Source organism: Penicillium coprophilum (genome assembly GCF_028826855.1).
Source record: "Penicillium coprophilum strain IBT 35676 chromosome Unknown utg000001l_segment0_segment0, whole genome shotgun sequence".
NCBI classification, from domain to species: domain Eukaryota; kingdom Fungi; phylum Ascomycota; class Eurotiomycetes; order Eurotiales; family Aspergillaceae; genus Penicillium; species Penicillium coprophilum.
In genome coordinates, this window is record NW_026622720.1 from 2715011 (window position 1) to 2740382 (window position 25372).

Here is a 25372-nt window from a genome sequence, read left to right on the forward strand (position 1 = left end):
CTCTTTACCATCTTGCTTGGATTAATTGGATCGAACATATACTCTTTTCCGTCTGGCATCGGTATCCAAATTATCAAGGGATATGAAACAAGCGGAATGGCAGCATTGATTCCCAGTACTCAAAAAAACCATCATTAAATTTCCTGTTACCACAGAAGCCGAGGAAGGCGGGGGATGCAACTGAGAGAAGTCGATATATCAAATCTTCCAGTCATCATCTTACAAACGTTCAAGTTCCCTATTATAGTACAAAGGTCATACTAAGGAAGGCATCCTATTGAAATTTGCCGCACTTGGCCCTGTGCGACTCTATCTTCAAGGACTGCCATCCCGTCTTCCAGAGGACATCCTTCTTTGTTGGGCTACAAAGGCTGCCGAGGCCTTACATTTTGCTCATCTGAACGGCGTTTCTCATGGCGATATGAACTGCCCCAATTTTTTCACCACCAAGGACTTGAGTCTAAGAGTCTAGAGTTTGATAATTTTACTAACTCCTTCACCCACACATCGCTGCCAAGACTTGACCTACAAGAAGATACTCAAAATTTTGGTTCGGTTATCTACGAGATGGCAACAAGGGTTTTAGCTTTCCTGTGCTTTTCCTAGTAAGAATCTTGAGGTCTTTCTGCTCGAGTATTAGACCATGTGTAGGTTAATACATCTTTGACTTATCTTCTTGATCACCACGGCGAAGCTATATCATAAAGGCAGGGTATCCTGTGCTAGCACTGGCCCATTGTCCGGGTTGCTTAAAAGATAGCATGGCCGTGAGAACACGTATCCGAGTTGGTCATCCTATATGTGACGCCGTGGGTCGATTTCAAACACAGGTTGAATTATACCCCGATAGTGTGGTTCAGATCAGTACAATTTTTAGCAGTAGCTTCTTTTGCTTTTTATTTTGATACTGCCGTTTTTGCCCCAATTTATCCAGCAAATATAGATCATTTGAAGAAGTATGATGGAAGATAGAAGCTCTATATCAGCCATCAGCCTAATACTGAGACGTACACAACCTTGTTGACGCATACATATTCTGGTAGGGCTTTGATAAATTACCTCGCTCACTTCAATCCTTCCTAAACAGTCAACAATGAAATGGAGAAGTTGATACCCCATTTTAACTACTAAAGTAGATAGATAACCACGGATCGCGCCAGGTTTTTAGGGCATTTGTTTGTCCTTGGAATTCAGGCACCACATTGCTGACTCACGACCCCATGTACTTACACCGCCTAGAATGTTCTGCCGTATCCGCGGAATTTTTTTTATCTTTTCTTTCGAGGAATTAGACCGCAATCTGCAACTGCACGATTCGGTTTTGCCAGTCTAAGAATGGCGCCAATCAAGCGCAAGGGGAATGCCCCCGAAGAAAACACTTCCCGCCAGCCCCAAAAACGTGCTAAAGTTGGAGCGGAAGAGGTCAAGAAAGACCATAAATCAAACGATGCCACATCCACCGCTGGGAAGGCTTCAGAACTATCTGTCCTGCGCGATGACGAACCCTCGTTCCCTCGTGGTGGCGCAAGTGTTCTGACACCATTGGAGCGCAAGCAAATTCAGATCCAAGCCAACAAAGATGTTTTGTTCGAGCAGAAAGCATCTGGAAACCAGAAACCCTCCAAACAGGCACCTTCCAAAGAATTTGCCGAGGAGAGCGATAACGATGTTGAGATGGAAGACGAAGAAACTACTACAACAACCAAGAAATCGCGCAAGAAGAAGTCAAAGGGCAAGAAGTCCGCGGACAAGGGAACTGATGACAAACAAAACGTTCGCATCGAGGGCCTTAGCTTCAAGGTACGTGCTAGAAACCTCCTTCATATCGTATTCACTAACAATTGCAGCGCATTGTACCCGGTGCCATGATTTTGGGTCAAGTTTCGAGTATCAACGCCCACGACATCGCCCTTTCGCTGCCCAATAACCTTACCGGCTACGTCCCCCTCACATCCGTTTCAAAGGGCCTCGAAGACAGACTCGAGAAGATGTTGAACGACGAAGGTGAAGAGGATGATGCAGAGGACAGCTCAGATGAAGAGTCTTTTGATCTGAAGGATCATTTCTATTTGGGTCAATATCTGCGGGCATACGTCGTGTCTACCGGCAGCAACCCCGATGATCCGAAGGCAAAGAGCAAAAAGCGAATTGAGCTTTCCGTTGACCCTAGACAAACAAACACGGGATTCTCGAAGTCCGATCTTGTCGTGAACTCGGCTGTCCAAGCGTCCGTTGTCAGTGTGGAAGATAACGGTGTGGTCATGGACCTTGGCATTGAAGGCTCAGAGCTGAAGGGCTTCATGTCTTCCAAGGAGACCGACCCCAAGGTGGATTATTCTAGCATCAAGGAGGGCTCTGTTTTCCTTTGCATGGTCACTGGTCAGAACCCCGGTGGCAATGTCATCAAGCTGTCCTCCAACTTCCAAACGTCTGCCTCGATCAAAAAGTCCAACTACCTCAGCTCGGCCCCTACAATCAACACTTTCCTCCCCGGTACCGCCGCAGAAATTCTTCTCACCGAAGTCGAGTCGAACGGAATGATTGGAAAGATTATGGGAATGCTCGACGCAACCGTCGATCTGGTCCAGTCTAGCATCAACGGTAAGATCGACCTGGAAAACAAATTCAAGATTGGCGCAAAGATTAAGGGCCGTATTATCTCGACTTTCCCGGCTGCTGATCCGCCAAAGGTCAGCTTTTCCATGCTTGACCATGTGCTTAAGCTCTCTTCTGATGCCCGCGGTCCCGGTTCTTCTGATGATGCCCCTGCTATTTCTGCCATCATTCCCGAGGCCAAGGTCGTGAAGGTTGATCATGGTCTGGGTGTCTATGCTCGCATTGGAGAGACAAAACATATGGGCTTCGTTCACATGTCGAGACTCTCTGATGGTAAGGTCGAAACGATTGACGAGAGTTCTGGAGCTTTCCAGCTAGATGCTGTCCACGAGGCAAGAGTCATTGGATACAACTCGATCGATAATCTCTACATTCTCTCATTTGAGAAGAGCATTATCGAGCAGCCCTTCCTTCGCATCGAAGATGTGAATGTGGGTGCTATTGTGAAAGGAAAGGTTGAGAAGCTTATGATCGGTCCCGAGGGTATGACCGGACTGATCGTCAACCTGGCCGACGGAATAAGCGGTCTTGTTCCCTCCATGCACTTTGCGGATACCATGCTTCAGTTCCCAGAGAAGAAGTTCCGTGAGGGCCAGAAGCTCTCGTTGAGAATCCTCTCTGTCAACATCGAAAAACGCCAAATTCGCTTGACCCTGAAGAAGAGCTTGCTCAACAGCGAGTCTGCTATCTGGAAGGACTATAAAGATATCACTCCCTCGGCCCAGTCTCCTGGTACCATTGTCAGCCTCCAGAGCCACGGTGCCGTTGTGCAGTTCTACGGTGAGGTCCGTGGTTTCCTTCCTGTCTCCGAAATGAGTGAAGCCTACATCCAGGATCCGGCCCAACACTTCAGACTCGGCCAGGTCGTTAATGTTCATGCTTTGAGCGTGGATGCATCTCTTGGAAGACTTGCTGTTTCCTGCAAGGACCCCTCGACATTTACCGAGAAGTACCGCGAGGCCTTTGAAAACCTTCATCCCGGCCACCTTGTTTCTGGAACTGTCTTCGAGAAGTCCAATGATGATGTGCTTCTTAAGCTTGACGAGTCGGGCCTCGTCGCTCGCCTCGACGCTCAGCAGCTGATCGACGGCCCCCCCATCTAAGCAAAGCTCGATGCTGTCCAAGCTCCGCGTCGGTCAGAAGCTGAACGATCTTTTGGTCCTCAACATCCAGCGCGCTCACCGTCTTATCAAGGTTTCCAGCAGGGCCAGCTTGAAGAAAGCTGCTAAGCAGAAGAACATCCCCGGCCAGTTCGAGGATGTCCAAGAGGGCTCCCTTGTCACCGGATTCATCCGCAACATCACACCCGACGGTGTCTTTGTTGAGTTCCTTGGCGGCCTCACTGGCTTGCTCCCCAAGCGTCTCATGGAGGATGCCAACCTCGAGCAGCCTCACTACGGGCTGTCAAAGGCGCAAACGATTGTTGTCAATGTGCAGTCTGTGGATCAGGATTTCAAACGTTTCATTCTGAGTATGAAGCCTGTCCAGGCTACCCAAGCTGCTCCCAAGAAAGCGGCCAAGCAGACCGATGAGACTGTCGCCAACCCTGTCGATAACAACATCAAGAGCATGTCCGACTTCACTTTCGGCAGAATCGTTGAGTGTAAGGTCGTCTCTATCAAGGCAACTCAGGTCAACGTCCAGCTCGCGGATAACGTTCAGGGTCGCATTGATGTGTCCGAGGTATTCGACGACTGGAAAGACATTAAGGATCGCAAGCAGCCCTTGCGATTCTTCAAAGCCAAGCAAACTCTTTCCGCCAGAATCCTTGGTGTTCACGATGCCCGTAACCACAAGTTCCTCCCCATCAGCCACCGCACTGGAAAATACCCTGTCTTTGAGCTCTCTATCAAGCCAAGCTACCTCAAGGCCGCCAACCCTGCCCCTCTTAACATGGAGCAGGTTCAAGTCGGCTCTTCTTGGGTTGGTTTCGTCAACAATGTCGCCGATGACTGCCTCTGGGTCAACCTGTCTCCCAATGTGCGCGGCAGACTGCGCTTCATGGATGCATCGGACGATCTGTCCTTGTTGACTGATATCGAGAAGAACTTCCCCATCGGCTCTGCTTTGAAGGTTCAGGTCACCGCTGTCGATGCCGAGAAGGGCCACCTCAACCTCTCTGCTAAGCAAGGATACGACAAGCTCACATTTGGAGATATCTCCGTTGGCATGATATTGCCCGGCCGCGTTACCAAGGTTACTGAGCGCCAGCTCGTTATGCAGCTTGGTGAGTCACTTGTCGGCGCAGTCAACCTGATTGACCTTGCAGATGACTACTCAAAGGCCAACCCTACCGTCCACCACAAGAACGAAGTTCTCCGAGCATGTGTCATTGCCGTTGACAAGTCCAACAAGAAGATTGCCTTGTCGCTACGTCCTTCCAAGGTCATGAGCTCCTCTCTCCCCGTGCAGGATCGTGAGATCTCTTCGCTCAAGGATGTCAAGCCCAACGACATCATTCGTGGATTCGTCCGACGAGTCACCGATTCCGGTCTCTTCGTGGCAGTCAGCCACGATATCACTGCTTACGTTCGCGTGTCTGACCTTTCCGATTCTTATCTCAAGGAATGGAAGGATTCCTTCCAGCCAGACCAGCTTGTCAAGGGCAAGGTCACATTCGTTGACGCTGAGCAAGGCAAGTTGCAGATGAGTTTGAAGGAGTCTGTTCTAGACCCCAACTTCAAGGCTCCCATCACTCTTAAGGATCTTAAGGTTGGTCAGATTGTCACCGGCAAGGTCCGCAAGGTCGAGGAGTTCGGTGCTTTCATCGTCATTGACGGGTCTTCAAACATCAGCGGTCTCTGCCACCGAAGTGAGATGGCCGAGAAGCGCGTCGAGGATGCTCGCAAACTGTACGAGGAAGGCGATGTTGTTAAGGCCAAGGTCATCAAGATTGACCTTGAGTCGAAGAAGATCTCGTTCTCACTCAAGGCTTCCCACTTCCAGGATGAAGAGGAAGACAGCGAGGATGAGGACAGCATGAGCATCGACGGTGTCGCCGGTGTCCAACTTGGCGAGGACAGCGAGGATGAGGATGACGATGATGAGTCCATGGGAGGTGTTGATGTGGAGGAAGATAGCGAGGAGGACGACGAAGAGGAGGATGAAGAATCTGAGGAAGACGAGGAAGACGAGGAAGATGTCCCGGTGCAGAAGCCCAGCAAGGTCGGAGGTCTCGGTGCGAGCGGCTTCGATTGGAGCGGTACCGCCAAGACCGATGCCGCCGCGGACTCCGACAGCGAAGATGAGGGCTCCAAAAAGAAGAAGAAGAAGAACCGCAAGGCCGAGATCCAGGTCGACCGGACCGGTGACTTGGACGCCAATGGCCCACAGTCCGTTGCCGACTTCGAGCGACTCCTTCTCGGTGAGCCCGACTCTTCGCTGCTGTGGCTGCAGTACATGGCCTTCCAGCTGGAGCTGGGTGAGGTCGAGAAGGCTCGCGCCACTGCTGAACGTGCTTTGCGCACTATCACCATGGGCCAGGATGCCGAGAAGTTGAACATCTGGGTTGCGCTGCTGAACATGGAGAACACCTACGGTGATGACGACAGTCTCGAGGAGGTCTTCACACGTGCCTGCCAATACAACGAGCCCCAAGAGATCTACGAGCGGATGATCAGTATCTACATCCAATCTGGCAAGAACCAGGTATGTGTAATCTATTTCGAATCTGACTCTCCACGGATGCTAACAATTTCACAGAAAGCAAGTGATCTCTTCTACGCTGCTCTCAAGAAGAAGATTTCTTCCCAGTCCCCCAAATTCTTCTACAACTACGCCAGCTTCCTCTTCGACACCATGAACTCTCCCGATCGCGCTCGCGCTCTCCTCCCGCGCGCTCTCCAGTCTCTCCCTGCCCACACCCACGTCGAGACGACCTCCAAGTTCGCCCAGCTCGAGTTCCGCTCCGCCAACGGAGATGTTGAGCGCGGTCGTACCGTCTTCGAGGGTCTTCTGTCCTCGTTCCCCAAGCGTATTGACTTGTGGAATGTTCTGCTGGACCTGGAGATCAAGGTCGGCGATGCAGAGCAAGTGCGCCGTCTCTTCGAGCGTGTCCTTGGTCTCCAGAGTGGCAAGAAGGGACCCGTTAGCGTGGACGCTAGCAAAAAGCTCAAACCTAAACAGGCCCGCTTCCTGTTCAAGAAATGGCTTTCCTTTGAAGAGGGTCTGGCTGCTGATAATGGCGATGAAAAGATGGTTGAAGAGGTCAAGGCACGGGCTGTTACCTATGTCAAGTCCCTTCAGGAGTAAATTTCCTATCAAAAAAGTGTGTGATGTTTTGAGCCTGTGAATTTGTACTTGTATATAGATAGCGATTCAGGAAATATGTTGCATTTTGTTCCCCTGTCGATCAACTGTATTTCATGTACCTCATGTACCTCATGTATGTTATACCTACTACGGAGTACTCCGTCCAAGGTTACTAACCAAAGCGTGGAAACAGCCCCCAAGTCCCACGGATCCAATCACCGCCTGGGATATCATGGCTGCCTTCCAAGGTTGACTTGTATAGTATTTAACCTCATATGTCTTGGCTTTCTCTTCTTCAGATCCATATGATGCAGTCTTTTCCTTCCCGCAGCGCAGTATCTCTGCAGTTCGATCCATACAGAGACCTAGATACTGATCCAAAGCTCAATGTACACTCTGTTGACTCCGTTTCTGTTGAGCGAGTGGGGTATCCGGCCCGCTCATGGTGTCAAGTCTGGACGGCCTTGGCTTGGCCTTCAACGTTTCCCCTGTCAGATGACCAGTCCAAGCGGCGATCTCGTCGGTACTTGCATGGTTTACGACGTGCAATTATTGGCATATTCATCATGCTGTGAGTTTCATGTACCATATAGAATGTGTCTACCCAATGGGGACCCACTGACTTATCATAACAGAGGTATCATTCAATTCATCTCCATCGTCTGTGGTATCGTCCTTTCGTTTTTCCCAGATGAATACGACCGCGCAGTTCATAATTGGCTAGGCAGCGCTGATAGCGCAAGCACCACAAATAATACACGCTGGCCCACTGATATCTCGCGCGGTATCATCCCCGTTGGCTGTCATTCTCATAACGACTATTGGCGCCGGGTGCCACTATACTCCGCACTGCAAGCGGGATGCATAGGCGTCGAAGCCGACGTCTGGCTCTTCGACGACGAACTCTATGTCGGGCACACCACATCGTCCCTGACAGAGCGCTTAACCTTGCAATCCATGTACATTGACCCGATAGTAAACATCCTCGAGCGCCAAAACCCTACCACCAAATTTCATCAGGGAGGTGACGGCCCTGTGCATGGCGTCTTCGACACAGACCCGGCCCAAACCCTAATCCTCCTAATCGACTTCAAAACCACAGGCCCGGAAACCTGGCACGCCGTCATGAAGCACCTTGCTCCGCTCCGTGACCGCGGCTACCTAACCCACTTCAACGGTGACGAGGTTATTCAGGGTCCCGTCACCGTCGTCGGAACGGGAAATACACCCTTCAACCTCGTCGCGGCAAATAACACTTATCGTGACATATTCTTCGATGCCCCGCTCGACCAACTTGTTGATCCAGACCAACCAGACAATGCCCAGACATACGCAGCAATGCTCCCGCGCACAGATCTCGGTCAAGGCCAATCTGGCATGCCAGATGTCATTACTGCATCCACCTTCAACACCTCCAACAGCTTCTATGCCTCCGTATCTTTCAAAAAGGCAATCGGACATCCCTGGCCCTTCCACTTCACGCAGAGCCAGATGAAACGCATCCGCAACCAGGTGCGCGTTGCGCACCAGCACGGCTTGAAAGTGCGCTACTGGGCACTACCAAGCTGGCCTCGCAGTCTGCGGAATCATATCTGGCGCGTGCTTGCGCAAGAGGGTGTGGATATTCTGAATGTCGATGATTTGGCTTCTGCTACACAAGGGGATTGGAACACACGGGTTTTCGATTGGTGGCTATGATTGCTATGCACTATTGGTTTTCTTTTTTCTACATTTTGCTCTTTACTTTGAAATATGGGTTTATGAACTAGCGTTGGAGTTCTTTTATTTGATTTACGATACCGAGCCTTTTTCTTTAGCTTTATTGCTTTATCTTGTTTGATAGACTACTTGCTTCATATCTCAACGGTGCTATGCATCCAATATCAAAATGTTTATTCATCCTTCGAGATACCGATACCACGTTGATACCAAAAAAAAAAACAATGATGTGGATGTTACCAATCCAGTTCGAATTCACTATAACCATAGTTTTGGTCTCTGTCGCATCCAGCGCAGGAGCGGTAATGTTATTCATCATGCTGGGACCTGTTTCCCAACGCCCTTGATACCTATCCAGAATTGACGCCGCAATTCTTCCAGTAAAATCAGATTACAATCAAATACATATATCAAAGGACACAGTCCTAGGAAGACCTCAAATCAACGCGAGATTATAAACGTAGGCCTTCGACCAGCGGAGAGTCCCCGGACAAAACACATCAAACATAACTACTCGTAGACATCATATCTCATAGACAGCAAAGAGCCTCTTCACCAAACTCGTGCATAACGCTACCCTCTTCCCGAATCAACCCACCAAGCCAATGCTTCGCAGTCTCAAAGTCCTTAGCACCGAACTTGACAAGCACGAAACCAGCGCGCACACGCGCCGCCGTCCAGGTAACATCACCTTTATTGCTAATCGAAGGCTCAGGCACCGACGGCGCATCAACCGACCAATTACGACTGCCAATACGAGGCTGTGACTGGAACTGGCTCAGCATGAACGATCCGAGCGCCTCAAACACGGGTCCAGAGAGGATAAGTGTGCCAACGACGCCGTGTGGCCGCGTGCGCTCCGCGATAATATTCAGCGGAGTCAGGCCGGCCGGCGTCTGCGGCGGCAAATCGGCTGGTTTCACGAAGGCGGTGCTGGTGTTTGCATCCTGGGTTATGTTTTCGGCCTCGCCCTTGACACCTTCGAGTTCGATTTCATCAGATATGGAGGCTGCGTCCAGGTCATTGGATTCATCGTCAAGGATTACCGAGTCGCGGAGGAGGAGTCGACGATTGCCTTTGTCGTCTTCGGCCCAGACTTCGTTGCGGCCGCGCCAGAACTGGAAGTTCCAGTCCTCGCCGCGCGAGGTGCGGCCTTGCGTTACCCAGTCCAGGACGCAGACGCTGCTGCGATCATTGCCTTTTGCGGTGGCGTCTACGGTAAAGGTTTGGACTTGGGCGTAGCGGCTGTGTTTGAAGGGGACGGAGGGGTCTGGGAGGTAGCAGAGGGCTGCTTGGCGGCCGATTTTGACATCGAGGGTTTGCTGGCTCATGTCGGAGATGTGGTCGTTTGCGGGCATTTGATCGCGGTGGCCTTTGATTACATTTGGGGCTGTGCCGGTGTTGTTTGGATTCGTTTTGAAGATCTTGGTGCTGCCTTGTGGCGTTGTGACCACCATTCGCGTCCTGGGTTCCAGCGTGATGGATACTTCGATCTGATCACCTGGCAGCAGCCCGCCGCCATAGGTGAGGAGGTATAGGTGGACGGGATTGGAGGGACGTGTGTCTGAGAGGGCGGAGGAATCTGGCGCTGGGACGAAGCCGCCCGTGCGCGGGACCAGCTTCAATGGGTATTTGTAGGTGAGAGTTGTGAGGGTGGGATTATTTGGTGGGAGAAGAGAAAGGACGACTTTACCCTGCCCTGGCTTCGCAATGGAAGACTGAAAGGGCGAGGGGAATGGCATTGCTGGTTGTCGCATGATGGAATCTGACAAAGGCGAAGAATGGCCTGTGTATAAGAAAGTACAAGCAATGAAGCCAAGCTATATAAGTCGGGGGCAAGCATATAAAAGGAAAATGACGATTCCTTAGTCATGGCCACACCTCAAGCGGGGGATATCCCCCAAGTTTCCTTGGCCTGGGAACTCCGGAGCATAACAAAATCCACCAACATACACGACATAAGCAGAAATGGAGGAATTGAGGTTTCTATGACCAAGAGTATGTCCGTATTGGTGTGAGACTTGGTGGGTTACCTCTTGGCAATGCACCTTTTATGTCATTGATGATCTGCACGTTTAATTCTAGTCTGGCCGGGCAGAAGGGATCATGGGGTTCTTTACTCCGTAGATCAACAGCACGGAGTCTACGGACCATTCTTCGAACTATTGGAGGAGTTTGACGTGATTCTGCAGGCAATCCTACCTAAATTCCATATCGAAGACATGTGGGCTTACCTCTTTCCCACTCGTTAGCGTCTGCTGATGCACATTAAGCTAGTGTCTTGGAATCGAATTCGAATATTCCCGTAGCGTTCGCAAGCTGATAAGTTTTTGCACATATGAAATAAGAGAAAGTTAGGTTCTGGTACCTTGACGTTTGTGGAAATTGCATTCAATGTGAGTTACTAGTCGCCATAGTAGATCGAAGTATGTAGATCAACTACTCCGTAGTGGTCCGATCCTCAACAGAACACAAGACTATAGCATAGTACTTGGCATCTTGGTACATTTCCCGCGGGCTTGCGGTCATGCTCCCGGCACACTCATCCTGGAAAATCCGATTTCACAACGCATCGGTGTAATACTGTGGAATACCATGTACTAATTTGCTTTGCTTTGCTTTGCTTTGTATTTTGATTCCTTCCTTGGATTCGAAGCTAGAGGGGGATTCTTCTTGCTGTGCTCCCATTAAAATGCTCTTTCAAAAATAACTGAAATTTCCAAGATAACCGAGGTCTCAGTGAGCCTTGCGTCTTCTTCTCAAAGTGATCAATCTAATGTGTAGCTACTTGTATAACTAGCGAACCGTGCAAAAAGACACCTGATATACAAGGCAACAACTCAGACAAACATGCCTGATTACATAATTTAGGCATCCTCAGGCCTCCAGGCACGGCGTCGCGTCTCCCCCACGCTGAGACCCGGACCGTTTTCTGCCCAAGTGCTTCCGTTTGATTGACCTTGTCTCAACACGGTCAGAGCGCGTGTCGCAAATATTCGACATCTCAAATTGCATACCCTACTCATACTTCCCCCCCAACTTTTATCTGCTTGGTCGTACCAGACTCGCGCGTTGCACGAGCGCGTCCCCAACCTGAACGGCAGCGACATCTGTCAACTCTACTGGATGCCATTGATCTGGCTAACAGGCTTATCTATCTGATCGCATATCCATATAGCACACCCATCCGACATCAATCATGGATATCGACAACCCACCTTTATCAAGCCTCAGTGGCCTGTCGTCGACCCCCGCAGAAGACAGACGTAAATCCGGTCGACAAACGCGACGGCCCGAAGTATTTTCCCAGACTGCACATTCTGCCGAAGAACAACCTGCCGGTGGAAAGCGCAAGCGAGGCGAGGCGCGTGAGGACGGTGACGAGGACGCGTCCGAGTCCGACAGTGACGATGCCGGCGACGACGAGACCGATGAGGAGGAATTGAAAGAAAAGCGACGCGCGGCCCGTCGAAACGGTGCTAAGAAGACCAAATCGAAGACGAAGACCAAGGGATCCCACGCTTCAAAGAAACCCAAAGTCACAAGCAACGGATTAGGGAGACAACTCGCCTTCCGACCAGCTACTACTGGTCGGCTACCCGCTGCTCGTCCTCGGAAACCGAAAGTAAGACCTAGTCTCGCGGCAGGTGAACGCGGATTGTTCGGTGAGTGATGAATTTCTTCATATATGCAAAATCAACTCCGTGGCTAATACCAGAATCAGCCGAGGTCTTTGGGAAAGGCAGCAATGCCGATACAGTGGCCGCTCAGTGGCTGTCTCAATACCAACGCAACAATGGGCAGGCGATGTGCGACCTCGTCAACTTCATCTTGCGATGCACAGGTACCGATCTCGAGATCGACATAAATGAAGTGGAAGACATCGACAATGCCCCGAGCCGAATCGAAGATTTGCAGAACCTTTACCAGGCAGAAGGCATCACCGAGTACCCTCTGATCTCCAAAGCGAAGAAGTTCAGAGCGTTCTCAGTCCTCCTCGAAGAATTTACTGTCGCACTGATTCAGACTTTCCATGCCTCTTCTATCCTGTACACCGATGATACCCTTCTTGAAAACATTCAGATCTGGATCTCTTCCATGTCAACATCGCAATGCAGACCATTCCGGCATACCGCGACCTTGATCTCCCTCGCAATCATGAACGCTTTATGTGATATTGCGCGTGAGGTGACAACGAGCGTATCAACTTCCAGAAAACAACTCGAGAGTGAGAAGAGAAAGAAGACGGTAAACAAGGGTCGTGTGGAAGCAATCAAAACGGCTGTGTCAGAGGGCGAACAGAAGGTGGAGCGACTAGACGAGTTCCTGCAGGATGGGTTCGATACTGTATTTGTTCATCGCTACCGAGACATTGACGGTCAGATCCGCGCCGAATGTCTGACAGCCCTAGGCGGATGGATTCGCACATACCGAGAAATATTCTTTGAGGGCCAGTATCTGCGATATCTGGGGTGGACTCTCGCCGATGTCGTTGCACAGACCAGACTTGTTGCCTTGACTGAGCTCTTGAGTCTTTATGAGAACCGTGATAACATTGCTGGTTTGCATTCATTCACTGAGCGCTTCCGGCAGCGAATCGTGGAGATTGCTGTGCAAGATGCTGATGTATCGGTGCGGATGGCTGCGATTGAGTTGCTCAACCACCTTCGTGAAGGGGGCCTACTCGAGCCAAATGACATTGACGCTGTCGGGCGACTGGTATTTGATCTGGACCCCCGCATCCGCAAAACGGCTGGACGCTTCTTTGTCGCCAACGTTCAAGATGCATACGAGTCGATCACCGAGGAAGTGGGAGAGGAGATCGCCGAATTGCTGGCTGATGACGATGAAGAGGACTATGAATCGCCTAAGCACTCATGGATCAAGTTTAAATGCCTCACCGAGCTGTTCCAGGCCTATGATGCACAACAAACCGAGCAGCAAGCAGAGCCAATGTCTCGCGACACACTGATGGGAGTGGCTGTAGAGTCACGCTTTGCTCTTGCAACTGAGGCTGTCTACCCCCACCTCGAAGAACTTTCTCAATGGCCATCACTGGCTGGTTATTTGCTTTATGACCATTCTCAAATCACTGATACGCCATCTGAAGATGATACTGCAGGAGTTGTAAAGAACATGTACAGAATGCAAGAAGGACAAGAATCCATCCTCCTGGAGGTTCTATGTGCTGCAGTCAAGCTCCGTGTTCTCGACATTGGCAAGTCTGATATCGACAAGCGCGGGCGCAAGACCAAGGCTCTGGCAGCCAAGATTTCCGAGCTCCAGGAGGAACTTTCACACAACCTTGCCCAGATCATTCCTGGGCTTCTCAATAAGTTCGGTTCCACACCAGAGGCTGCTTCTGCCGTTCTGCGACTGGAACACCTTGTAGACCTGAATACAATCCAGGATCTGCAAAAAGACGCTACTGCTTATACCTCGTTGCTCAATGACATCAACAAGCAATTTTTGACTCATTCGGACCAAGATGTTCTGGCCGAGGCTAGTGTGGCTTTCTTGCATGCCAAGAGCTCCGAGGAGATGCGAGAGGCGCTGGAGGGCAAGGTCCAAGAGCTATGGGATGATATGGTGGAGGCACTGGCTGCCTTGTCTCGGAAGAAGGACGTCCAGGAAGGTGGCTCAATATCCGATCCCACTCTCACCGGCCTAAGCAACACTGTCTCTCGAATTTCGAACCTCGCCGGCATCACAGATTGTGCCTCTATTCTTGAAAGTGTCCCTAACTCACGATCGAAATCCAAGAAGGACCACACTGAAGCCCCATTCAACACCCTCATTCGCCTTGCCGAACGTGGCCTGCGTAGCGAGGACGAGGATGAGGATACCGCCAAGGCGGAGAATGAGCTGGTATCGAGTAGTATCAGGTCGTTGCTTTTCTATTTCATGTGGAAGGTGCAGGCACTGTCCACAGCTTTGAATGACGGGAAAGCCTCCTTCAGCACATCCTACTTCGAAGCGCTGACAAAGAGCCGTGAAACTTTCGCCTCAACGCTCGTCAACATCATGGAAACGCGCCCCGGGCTGGACGACATTCGCTTTATAGCAACTACAACATACCTAGACCTGCAAACGCTCTTTAGCACGCTCCGCAACATTGGCCAAGGCAATGGCAACGACGAAGACATCCTGTTCCAAACCCAAGCCCTAATCCATGAAATCGGACCGGACACCCAAGCCCTCATCACCAAGATTCACGGCATAGCTGAGCGCACATCTGCCAAGAAATCAAGACTCGACCTCGAGCCCGCAGACGACGACGCCCCAGCCTCAGAACACGAGCTCGACTCCGAAAATGAAGCCAGCGACTCCGAAGACGAAGCAGTCATTAATGACCGCCTCCGCAGTAGCATTCTCGCCGAACAGCGCCTCTGTGAGCTGACAGGCAAACTAGTTCTCGCCATCATCGCCCGGATCATCGACGCCTCCGGCTCCAAACGCGGTGCTCTGAAGAAGCGTCTCCTCCGCAATAAGACCGCCCTAGGCCACAACTACCGAGAGGTCCTGTCTTATCTAGAAGAGCGTAAACCCCGCAGTGCTCCTCGCGCCAAGGGCAAGCAGTCTGCCAAGTCTGCTGCTTCTCCTGCCAGAGGCTTCAAGTCTACTGAACATATTGATGATGACGATGAGCACGACCAGCCTGAGCCCATTGAGGAAGATGAGGATGAGGATTTGCGTGCGCGTGGACTTATCGAGGAGGAAGTTGAACAAGAGAATGGGGATGAGGATGAGGAACTTACTCCTGCGCCTGAGGGTGACGAGGATGAGGTGATGGGTGACTGACCTAGTTTGTGTGATCTGACCTTAACGTGTGCCTGAACAAAATCATCTTTTTTCGCTATCATTTCATTGCTTGTTCCTTTCTTTTCTTGTTCCTCTTTTTTACCCTCCACTTTCTTCTCTCTCTTTTATGGATTATGGCTTGAATTAACTGTATCTTTCTTCTTTGCTCTCGTTTGCGTGGATATGGTCCTCTTTTTCAATCTGTATATCTTATATGCTGCTTTTTAATCATTGCTTTGCTGCTACTTTGCTGGCTTGATCGAAATTATTCCCCTCTGGTTTTTTTTTGTATGTTTCGAAATGCTGACTTGGAATTGTAGTGCAGTAGGACGTAGAGTACGTAAATGCCCAGGCCTTGAGTGCGTTTCATCTTTCACTGCTTCGGGGCTCATCACTAGTACTTTGACATTGAGACATTACAGATCCAGTAATCAGAATACACATACAAATTGTCTAGACAGGATGGGAATAGTACTAGCATACAACTACAGGAAGAAAAGATTGATCAAGTGAAATTTGGCATTTTTCCTGGCGAGCTTCAAAGTGTACCACGAGACGAAAACATTTTCAGGAGCATGATTTGAGCAGATTATGAGCGGAGTACGAGCAAATTTGCCATCACGCCCTGTTGCCAACGAGCGAGGAAGTTCTCGCACAGGAGACCAATGCCTCGTCAAGGAACACCATGGTCAGGGGACATTAACGTAACTGGAGAGAGAAAACCGATCCTGCAAACAAATGCGCCTGTGTATGAGGATGCTAAGGGGTGGGGGAGGGGATACATGATGGTGAATCTTGTTTATCGTGAAATCAAAAAAAAAAAGAAGAAGGGGGAAGTGAAATTCGTGACAAGAGAAGATGAGGGAATCAAATGAGCACCAAAAACTGTTTAGACGCAACGCCAGACTGAGAAGTAGCTTGGCCGAAGCGCACGAGAGGCATCGAGGGCTGTTTACGAGCAAGCCTGACCTCTCGGTAGCCAGTGGTGCCCCACCCATGCGAGGATACGCTGGGCGCAACTTCGACGTTTGGTTTTGGAAAAAGGGAGAAGATACAGGGAGGAGGATAGAGCATGGAAGAAAGAAAACTCTTTACATATCCATGGTATCACCGCCGTTGCCGAAGTTAAAGCCACCAGGTTGCTGCTGACCAGTGCCAAGAGCGAATCCGGTCTGCGTCTGTTGGGGAGCAAGCTCCTCGATATCACCACCGGCCTCATCCTCGTCAGAGAAGTACTTCTCGATGATGTTGTAAGCCTTCATGTAAATTTCCTCGTTGGCATTGTTCTGGCAATCGTGGATCTTCTCCATGCCACCTGCCTCCTCGATGAAGAGAGCGTAGCGGTTGACGTGAGCCTCGCCAGGCTGGCCAGCCTCCTTGTCCATATCTCCAACCTTGAGGATGTTCTCAAGGCCATCGAGAGCGACCTGGATGATCTTGTTGTCAGGGCAGGCCAGGAGATCGCACAGGGGCTTGATGCACCCTTGCGAAACAAGGTAGCGGATCTGATCGGGCTTCTGGAGACCACCGGAGGTGGCGTTGGAGATAGCCCAGCAAGCCTCCTTGCGGGTCTTGAAGTCACCGTTGGCAAGCAAGTTGATAAGGGGAGCAATGATGCCAGCGTCGATGACTGCTTGGATCTGGCTGGAGTTGCCAGCAGTGACGTTGGAGATAGTCCAGCAAGCTTCCTTGCGGATGCCATCCTTGGTAGAGCTCAGGAGGGAGAGCAGAGCAGGAAGAGAGCCACAGTTGATGATCACCTGGGTCTGGACGTCATCACCAGTGACAATGTTACCCACGGAACGGAGGGCGGGGGTCTGAACAGAGGTAGAAGCGTGCATGAGGAGCTCCACCAGGCGACGGGGGATACCGGCCTCGATGACGGCCTGAATCTTGTCGTTGGCACCATCGGACAAATAAGAGATAGCCCAGCAAGCATCGATCAGAACCTCGTCGTCCAGCATGTAGATGAGCTTGGCAAGGACGGGAAGGGCAGGGGCAATAGTGTTCCAGTCAGGCTGGGGAGTCTTGCCACGGCAGAAGTTGCTGAGAGTCCAGGTAGCGTTACGGAGCATGCTCAGCTTGCGACCATCGTTGATGAGGTTAAGAAGAGGGCGCAGGGCACCGGCACCCAGAACAAAGTCACGGCAGTGAGGGCTGTCACCAGCAATGTTACCGAGGGCCCACACGGCCTGTTCGCGGACATCGGGCTCGGGGCTGCTAAGCAACTCGACGAAGATGGGGACGGCACCAGCCTCAATGACGACCTGAGTCTGCTGAGCGGAACCGGAGGCAATGTTGGTCAAAGCCCAGGCAGACTCAAACTGAACTAGGGTGTGAGGCGAGCGAAGGAACTCAACGAAACGGGCGACGACACCGGTCTCGATAACACGCTCGATAGGGGGGGTTGCGCTCCTTGGAAAGCAATTTGCGGAACTTGGTGGTGGCCTGAATCTGCTCCTCAACCTGGTCGGAGAAAACTCCCTTCACCATCTGGGGAAGCTCGACGTTGAGCTAAATAATCCATTAGGTTAGCTTGGTTTCAAAATGATTTTTTTTTATTGCAGTGGGGCGCGGGCTCAAAGATCCGACTTGGAGGGGCTTCGTGGGCCATGGCAACAGGGCGGTGAAAAAAAATTCCTTGTTGATGATCGCATCATAAAAACAAAGAAATCTCAAAAAAATGCAGAGAGTGGCAACCACACCATGAGCCCGTAGAAATCCAAGTAAAATAAAGAATGAAACCATTCAAAAGGATCAAAGAGAATTTGGAAAAACCTACCTCACTCTCAATAGCACTGGCCTCATCATCACTCTCGGTGGCGGCTGCCATACCGCCAACTCCGATTCTACCATCTTGAGTTTGAATACCACGTCTCTTAGCTAGGTTCTCATCACGCTTGGCCTTGCGAATCTCGACCTGCTGTTCTTCACGGCGGCGGCGGAGCTCGTCGGGCTTGAACTGGTTCTTGGCCTTGAACTGCGTGCGGCGGTGTTCGGGAATATAGCGTTCCGCCATGATGAAAATGTAAAGAAGAAGGCTAAGCGCGCCGGTTTTGTGTAGGTGATGTTGAGTGGGCGCGCTGGGGATGGAAGGAGAGTAGAAAGTAGGAAGAAGGAAGATCTGATGTGGGGGGGAGAAGACTTCTGTGGGAGGGGAAACGATGCTATCACGTGACTACTCGTTCTATTGACATCCACGGATTTGGCAAGCTCTTCCTCTGATGTTGTTGAAATATTCTCTTTGGGTCTTTGTTCCTAGCAATTACACTCTTATGGCTCATTGACAACAGGAATGTGCATCTTTTATGAGCTGGTTTAGGTTATCTCGTCGGGAGCTTACAGAACGTCATAACTAAAGCTCTTCCCATCAAAAAATAAAAAGCATGGCTCCGGGTGATCTAGTGGATATTACCACTGCCTGTTATGCACAGGGGAATTTCAATGTTCTAGGAGTGGTGGTTGATACCCTACCACTCTATCGGACCAAAGGCTCATCAGCATGCATCACATTCACCATCAAAGACTCTGATTTTGATGCACCAACCTGGCAAGGCGGTCTCAAAGTCAAATATTTCAATGACGATGAGAGCAATCTTCCCAATGTCAAGCTCAACGATGTAGTCCTACTTCGAGATGTCCGGGTGAGTGGATATGCATGAATGCAGGAGCATAGTAAACTGATATGATTTAGGTGACAGTTTACCAGAACAAACCTACAGCGGTTATTTCCCAGCGATCAATTGTATCATGGGTCATTTTTCGACCAGAGCCAAGTTCGACTTCCAGCCCGTTCGTCATCAGTGGTCCCATTCCTTTCGAGCCGAGTCTAAAAGAGAAAGACCAGGCACAATCACTTCTAGACCGTGTATCTGGTGAAGGAACCACTGTGCAACATTCCACGTCGTGCAGTGTACCCGTCTCTCGGCAGGCTTCTCATGTTCAGGCCTCTCGTCCACTCGTAAAATCCGGAGGGTTGCCGTATATCCCTATTCAGTCCGCGAAGGCTGGCAAATTGTGTCAATTACTTGGCCAAGTTGTGAGCCTCAATACTTATGACAGCCAAAAGTGTCTACTATACATCACTGATTTCACTGAGAACGAGGAGCTTGTCAACTACAAAAAACCCGGAGATGAAGATGATGAATCAGGCCCTGAGGGAGACCGATTTAATTACATACACAAGTCAAAGGGCTGGCCAGGTCCTTGGGGCCAATTGACCCTTGAAGTGACTTTATGGGAGCCGCATGCTACCTATGCCCGAGACCACCTCAAGGCAGGCGATGTCGCTTTGTTGACCTATGCCCGTATCAAGGAATGCCGTCGTGGCTTGGAAGCTGCCGTTCATGAAGACAGAGTGTACCCGGAAAAGATCCATGTCCGGAAGGTGAATGGTAGCACTGATGAGCGTGTACAAGAATTGATGAACCGTCGGACAGAATATTGGAAGATCCACGGTGAACCCAAGGCCGAGACTAAAAAGGCCAAGAAAAGGAACAAGAAAGTAGAGCAGAAACGGGAAGCCCGGAAAGAAGAAGGCCAACTGACCATGCCAGCAGCATCACGCATTAGGTTGAATCCACATGGTGAATCATTATGTCCTCAAGAGAAGTATGTTGGCTGATGAATGTTTAGTGAAAACCCAAAAATTACACAGTGCCGAATGTCCCTCTCGAGAAGATTTTGTTGGCAGAAACCCATCTAAACAATGCTCCAGGGGGCGCTGTCTACCGACTACCCTTTCAAAACGTCACATATCACTCCCAAGTCCGAGTAGTCGACTTCTTTCCCCCAAGGGTAGAAGACTTTGCAGTTCAAACCAATACCGAGTCACAATTCGGCTGGGAGTGGCGGTTTTGTCTGCTTGTGGAAGGCGTTGAGCCCAAACCTTCCAAACAGCCCCGAGAAGTGATGAAGCTCTATGTGTGCGGTCAAGATGGTGATTTTCTTCTTGACGATAATGCATTCAACCTCCGTGACTATCCATCAAGATTGGACGCGATAAAAGAGAAGCTCTTCCTTCTATGGGGCAATCTCGAGGAGGAAAAGTCGAAAGCCATGGCTTCTGATCAACAGAGTTGGGGACCAGTGCAGTCGCGCCCATTCGAGTGCTGCATCAAGGAATACGGCGTTCAGTGTACCCATAGCAAAGGCCCTGATTTCATGGATGTCGACGGCGAGGTGTGCAGCCACCCTGATTGTTTTGGATGGGAGAGACGTTTTGCCATGTTCGGCACGACTATCCACACATAAAGACGAATCCCAAGTCTTGTAATACTATCATTGCAAATCACCACTAAATAATTCCTGTATCGATTGATCTTTTATACTAATACAATTTAAATCTTCAAACCAATAGATAGTTAAGTCTTTTGCGCCTGTAACCGTCTTTTTCACCCGCATGGAAGAAAAACCAACAACATTGAATTCAATGAGTGTATAGCAAGCCTGCTCTCGTGCACCATCCATAACTCCCGAATGATCGAAATTTTGATAACGTCATGGGTGCTTTCCTTTGAACCTTTTCCCCGTGAACCCTCAAACCCGGTCACGCCGAACTGAATAGACAATATTAGGACATTGCAAGTGCAAAAGATTCAGATCACACAAGGTGAGCATAAGACTGCGAGAGATGGTCACTCAAATTTTTGTAACTTTGACAATGTTCGTATCGATACCGTGCGCCACAGGCTCAAAGCGGCAGCTTTCGCCTCGGAAGCAAGTCTTTTTACCAGGCTCGCTCTGAGGGCAACGATGGCCATAGATACACTCAACATCATCGCATTCTAGACCAAAGCGACAGGGCGTCATGCGGGCAATGGCGGACAGAATGTGCAGGTCTTGGCGAGACAGTTTGCGATCATGGTCATGATAGCAGTTCTCTTCATTAGGGCATTCACCGAGCAAGAAATGATAATTGCAAAGCTTCAGCTTCTTCAGTTTGTTAAGATCATCGCGAGGAATGCTCTTGAAGTCGAGTCGATCAACCCGCTGACCATACTTATTCCGTTCCACTGTCTTCGGAGGGGTTGCACCAGGCACCTTGGATCGAACAACCTGGAAATCAGAAGACTCGGGTTTATTCGTCACTGGGGCCAACGGAGCGCCCAAATTTGACACGCTGGTACTGGTAGACGTTCGTGACAGAGGAGCAGGTGTTTGGAATTGCTGGGTTGGCGAAGGTGTGAGCAAAGTCCGCGAAGGGATTGCACTTTTCCAGGGAGCAGCCCAGGACGGTGTACCCGGTGTACCCGGTGTACCAGCTGCACTCGGTGCACTCGGTGCACTCAACGTAATTGGAGAAATCTTTGTGGTGCGGAAAACATCTGGAAATTGAGTGATTCGATAATCCTGCTCTCGGAAATAATCAAATTCCTTCTCGAGTGGAAGGCCCTCAAGCAGCGAGACTCGGCCCTTATAGTTCGCACCAGAAATGAGTTCTGTCAATGACCGAGCATATTCTTCTGTGGATGGACACCCCAAGAAGAGTTGGTGGCAATGGCAATTGTATAAGTAAAGCTTGAATGCCTCTGGAGGGAGCGAATCAGCAACAGATTCTGCCATGTCACGTTGTACCACATACCCTTGATTTTATCATGCGCCTTGCTTTTGCCTGTTCCAACGTCCACAATTTCGAAGAATGATGCGCTCTCATTGAATCCTCGAATAAAATCACTGATGGTGGAGGCCTCTAGGGCAATTCCACCCCGGATGTAAGTCTCCATAAGTCCCTTCACATTAAGATAGATCTTTGTCATTATCTTCGGCTCGGTGATCGTGGAAAGAATTCTTGAAACATAGGTCTGAAGAGATTTCCAGAGCTGCTTGGCCGCATTGCGTCCACCCTGTTCTCCTAGTTGCAAAAATTCGTCCCTGAATATAATCCCTTCGCCGTCTAAAAGCAACACGACGAATGGTTCGCGGTCCTAGAGGGGGAAAAATGAACATTAGCCTGGATTTAGACAGCGCGTCCACAGCTGTGCTTACCATCATCTTCTTGACAACTGATATCTGGTCCATCAGCTCCATTTCATGCACCTGAACCTCACGATTGAACCGGGTTTCGCGTTCATGGTCGAGTTTCTCTTGTTGGAAGGAATTTTCTAGGGCGGTAACACGTTGAAGAAGTTCCTATCATGAGTCTTGTTAGAATGAATTCAGGCCAGGGGAGGAATGGTTGGTACCTCAATGAAGTCATTCTTCTGCTGGTCCAGAGCACTTAGCTGACGATAGCGCTCTAAATAAGCTTGAGTCGCCATTTTTGTAGATTGATTTATCGTTGAAGATCTGAAAGATGTTGAAATTGCGAAGATGATGAATGCGACAAAAGATAAGGAAGAAAGAAAGTAAGGGAGAGAAGCAAGTTTTAAGTCTGATCAAAGCGAACTTGGAAATTCCGGTTGGCAAGCGCTTGCAGGAGGTGACAATCTACAAAGCGCGTAAAGTGTTGCTAGTGTAATCACCAATGATCAGCACCTCTCTTTATTAAATTAATTGATATAAGGAGAGATTTTATAGTCGTCGTCTTTGCTTCAAATAAAAAAAATCAATCTAAGACCGCGGGTGCTATCTGGCTGAGTCAGCTCCCCGGTTTTGCATACGTGGAGCCAAATATTCCCCTTCACTTCATCTTGACCTTGATCTCTCCACGTTTCTTGTTTCTCCCTTCTCCTTTCTTTCTTTTCTTCCTTTCGGCTTCAAGATGACTCGTTTTGGTTTCCTCTCTCTGGCTTTACTCTCTCTTCAGGCCTTTGTTGGCACCGGCTTTGCTGCTGTATGTTTTTCATCTTGGGTTATATCTGGGTACCTTGTCGCGTGACTCAATTGGCTAATTATCTGATTTCGAACTTGTAGGATGCTGAGAATGCCGAAGCAGAGGTTCCCGCCCTGGCTGTCTCAGCCCAGGCGTCTTTCCCTGCTTCCGAGATCTTCGGTATCAAGCTTGTCAACGGTCACCCTACCCAGGCACTGATCGCCATCTCCAACAATGAGCCGAACCCCATCACGGTGAACTTTGTTGGCGGCAGCCTGCGAAACTCCGATGATCAGACTCAGGTTGTCCGCAACTTGACAGCTACTCGTTACGCCATCGAAGTTCCCGCTGGCGAGAAGGAGACCATCAGCTACAGCTTCGCCACCGAGATGCACCCCCAGGATCTCCAGATGACTCTTTCTGCCATCATTTCGGACAGCGAGGGCCGCTTGGTTTCTGTAGTTGCCCACAATGGCACTGTTAGCATCGTGGAGGCGGATACCAGCATCTTCGATCCTCAGATGTAGGACCTACCCACCCCGCCCCTTTAGCCTTTTGTCGTATGAGGACAGTGAGACTAACAATTGCCATCAGCATCTTCCTCTACTTCTTCCTGCTGGCCTGTGTGTCTGGCACTGGTTACTTCTTCTACACAGTTTGGGTCGCTCCTTACTTCCCCCAGAAGCGCAAGTCCGGAAAGACCAGCGAGAAGCGCACCCAGGGCTCAAAGCGCGTCGAGACCCCTGTTTCTGAGGAGCCTTCCAGCGGCGCTGCGGTGTCTTCTGCCAGCGCCTACAACGCTGATTGGATTCCCTCTCACCACATCAACCGACCCGAGGCCCGCAAAGTTAAGGGCCGCTCCAAGGCCCGTGCGTAAATGCACTCATGACAGCCATGTCGCGGATGGAGGAAATAGACAATTATGTTCAATCTATACCATTACCGGAGTTTTTGTCTAGTGTGAGGGCAGCATGGATCATGTGCTGAAAATGCACCGGCCCCTACTGCTTACCACAAAAGACATGTATATCTACCAGATAGAAGATTTTGGCCCAGTTTAGCTCCCATGGGCGCCAAACAGGATCGTTTTTGGAGAGTTTAATCCAATATATATCACGCTGTGCCTGCTTTGGCAGCACTGGTATATCTTCGCAAGCACGCCGATAGCTCACAGTTTCTTCCATTCTTTAAACTCCTGCTCCAGATGTTGCTTCAATTCCGCAAACCGGTTCCCAAAGCCCCTACCACAGCGCCAGCAAGTAAAATCTCGCTTAAGATACCCCTCTTCGGTTGGATTCCGTCGCACGTCATCTTCCGCTAGTGGAAAGTCTTCGATTGGCACGAAGAAAGGTGTCGAAAAGCTGTTGTAGTGTTTCCGGTGCTTCAAGCGCTCGCTATACCTATCCACTGATAACACATGGACATGCAAATGGTTCATGGATGGTACAGCATGTACCCCGACCACGATCTCCTGTTCCCAGTCCCGACCCTGCGGTAGCTTGTCAGGCGGCGAATCAGCACTCAGCGCTGCCTGTCTCGCCTGCTCCTGAGCAGAGTCCTTCCCGTATTTGCGTCGCAGCTCACCCGCTGCCAACTTGCGGAGTGTTTGGGTTTCAGCTTTGACTTTTGCTAAGAATTCAGCGTCCTCGAACGCATCAAATGGATGCATGCGCGTTTTGGTCTGGTCGCGGGGGAGAAGGAGGAGGTGTAGCGATGACTTTGGAAACATATCATGGATCGCCACAAAATCATCGTTATGATAGACTACGACATCGGGAGGGTAGGTCTCAGGTTTAGCTATGTAGGCGCCTAGTCCGTCGCGGACACCAAACGCAGTCTTGCCCTTGGCCGCATTGCGATCAGACGGGGCTTTAGTCGCGTGCTTGGGTTGCTTGGTCTTGGGAGCCAGGAGTTCTGTAACTGTCAACCAGATATGTTAGTCAAATCGTCTTCGGTGACAAGACTCTGGGTATCTTTACAGGCGTTTCTCTTTTCCGATGTCCCAGTTTGCTCCTTTGGCTCACCCTTGCTCGAATTGGAGTGTTCCCCGGACATGATGGTTGGTGTAGAAGTTTGACTCGTGGTCACACAATATATATTAGGTGAAGCATTGCCTTGAAGCAACAAAATTCAAGTCTCACATCAGTGGACGGAGTGAAAGTACATATGATACATGCACCTGTTGGGACTTAAGTCTCCCGTGGTCGCTGCACTGCTCCGTATGCTCCCCGC

The 25372-nt window shown here is 50.1% G+C and overlaps 9 protein-coding genes across 9 annotated transcripts; 5 read left to right on the forward strand and 4 right to left on the reverse strand.

Annotated features, from left to right (window-relative positions):
• Positions 1-1335: 1335 nt before the first annotated feature.
• On the forward strand, positions 1336-6867 carry N7500_001042 (putative rRNA biogenesis protein RRP5; the record flags this gene model as incomplete). The annotated part of the gene is made up of 4 exons (XM_056672188.1): positions 1336-1800; positions 1848-3661; positions 3726-6264; positions 6319-6867. The coding sequence occupies 4 exons, from the start codon at positions 1336-1338 to the stop codon at positions 6865-6867; spliced, it is 5367 nt and encodes a 1788-aa protein (XP_056537761.1).
• Positions 6868-7433: 566 nt separating this feature from the next.
• N7500_001043 (uncharacterized protein) lies at positions 7434-8565 on the forward strand (the record flags this gene model as incomplete). Its single annotated transcript, XM_056672189.1, has 2 exons — positions 7434-7438; positions 7503-8565. The coding sequence occupies 2 exons, from the start codon at positions 7434-7436 to the stop codon at positions 8563-8565; spliced, it is 1068 nt and encodes a 355-aa protein (XP_056537762.1).
• Positions 8566-9116: 551 nt separating this feature from the next.
• On the reverse strand, positions 9117-10343 carry N7500_001044 (urease accessory protein UreD; the record flags this gene model as incomplete). Its single annotated transcript, XM_056672190.1, has 1 exon — positions 9117-10343. One exon carries the CDS (start codon positions 10341-10343, stop codon positions 9117-9119), a length of 1227 nt encoding a protein of 408 aa, XP_056537763.1.
• Positions 10344-11785: 1442 nt separating this feature from the next.
• N7500_001045 (cohesin subunit IRR1) lies at positions 11786-15387 on the forward strand (the record flags this gene model as incomplete). Its single annotated transcript, XM_056672191.1, has 2 exons — positions 11786-12251; positions 12311-15387. 2 exons carry the CDS (start codon positions 11786-11788, stop codon positions 15385-15387), a joined length of 3543 nt encoding a protein of 1180 aa, XP_056537764.1.
• Positions 15388-16478: 1091 nt separating this feature from the next.
• Positions 16479-18406, reverse strand: N7500_001046 (karyopherin alpha; the record flags this gene model as incomplete). The annotated part of the gene is made up of 3 exons (XM_056672192.1): positions 16479-17802; positions 17825-17901; positions 18170-18406. The coding sequence occupies 3 exons, from the start codon at positions 18404-18406 to the stop codon at positions 16479-16481; spliced, it is 1638 nt and encodes a 545-aa protein (XP_056537765.1).
• Positions 18407-18773: 367 nt separating this feature from the next.
• Positions 18774-20640, forward strand: N7500_001047 (uncharacterized protein; the record flags this gene model as incomplete). Its single annotated transcript, XM_056672193.1, has 3 exons — positions 18774-19031; positions 19082-19973; positions 20045-20640. The coding sequence occupies 3 exons, from the start codon at positions 18774-18776 to the stop codon at positions 20638-20640; spliced, it is 1746 nt and encodes a 581-aa protein (XP_056537766.1).
• A 387-nt stretch (positions 20641-21027) lies between these two features.
• On the reverse strand, positions 21028-22646 carry N7500_001048 (CCCH zinc finger protein; the record flags this gene model as incomplete). The annotated part of the gene is made up of 4 exons (XM_056672194.1): positions 21028-21917; positions 21971-22313; positions 22375-22518; positions 22572-22646. 4 exons carry the CDS (start codon positions 22644-22646, stop codon positions 21028-21030), a joined length of 1452 nt encoding a protein of 483 aa, XP_056537767.1.
• A 443-nt stretch (positions 22647-23089) lies between these two features.
• Positions 23090-24017, forward strand: N7500_001049 (putative translocon-associated protein, alpha subunit; the record flags this gene model as incomplete). Its single annotated transcript, XM_056672195.1, has 3 exons — positions 23090-23161; positions 23242-23663; positions 23735-24017. 3 exons carry the CDS (start codon positions 23090-23092, stop codon positions 24015-24017), a joined length of 777 nt encoding a protein of 258 aa, XP_056537768.1.
• A 291-nt stretch (positions 24018-24308) lies between these two features.
• On the reverse strand, positions 24309-25195 carry N7500_001050 (DNA 5'-adenosine monophosphate hydrolase; the record flags this gene model as incomplete). Its single annotated transcript, XM_056672196.1, has 2 exons — positions 24309-25060; positions 25120-25195. The coding sequence occupies 2 exons, from the start codon at positions 25193-25195 to the stop codon at positions 24309-24311; spliced, it is 828 nt and encodes a 275-aa protein (XP_056537769.1).
• Positions 25196-25372: the final 177 nt, after the last annotated feature.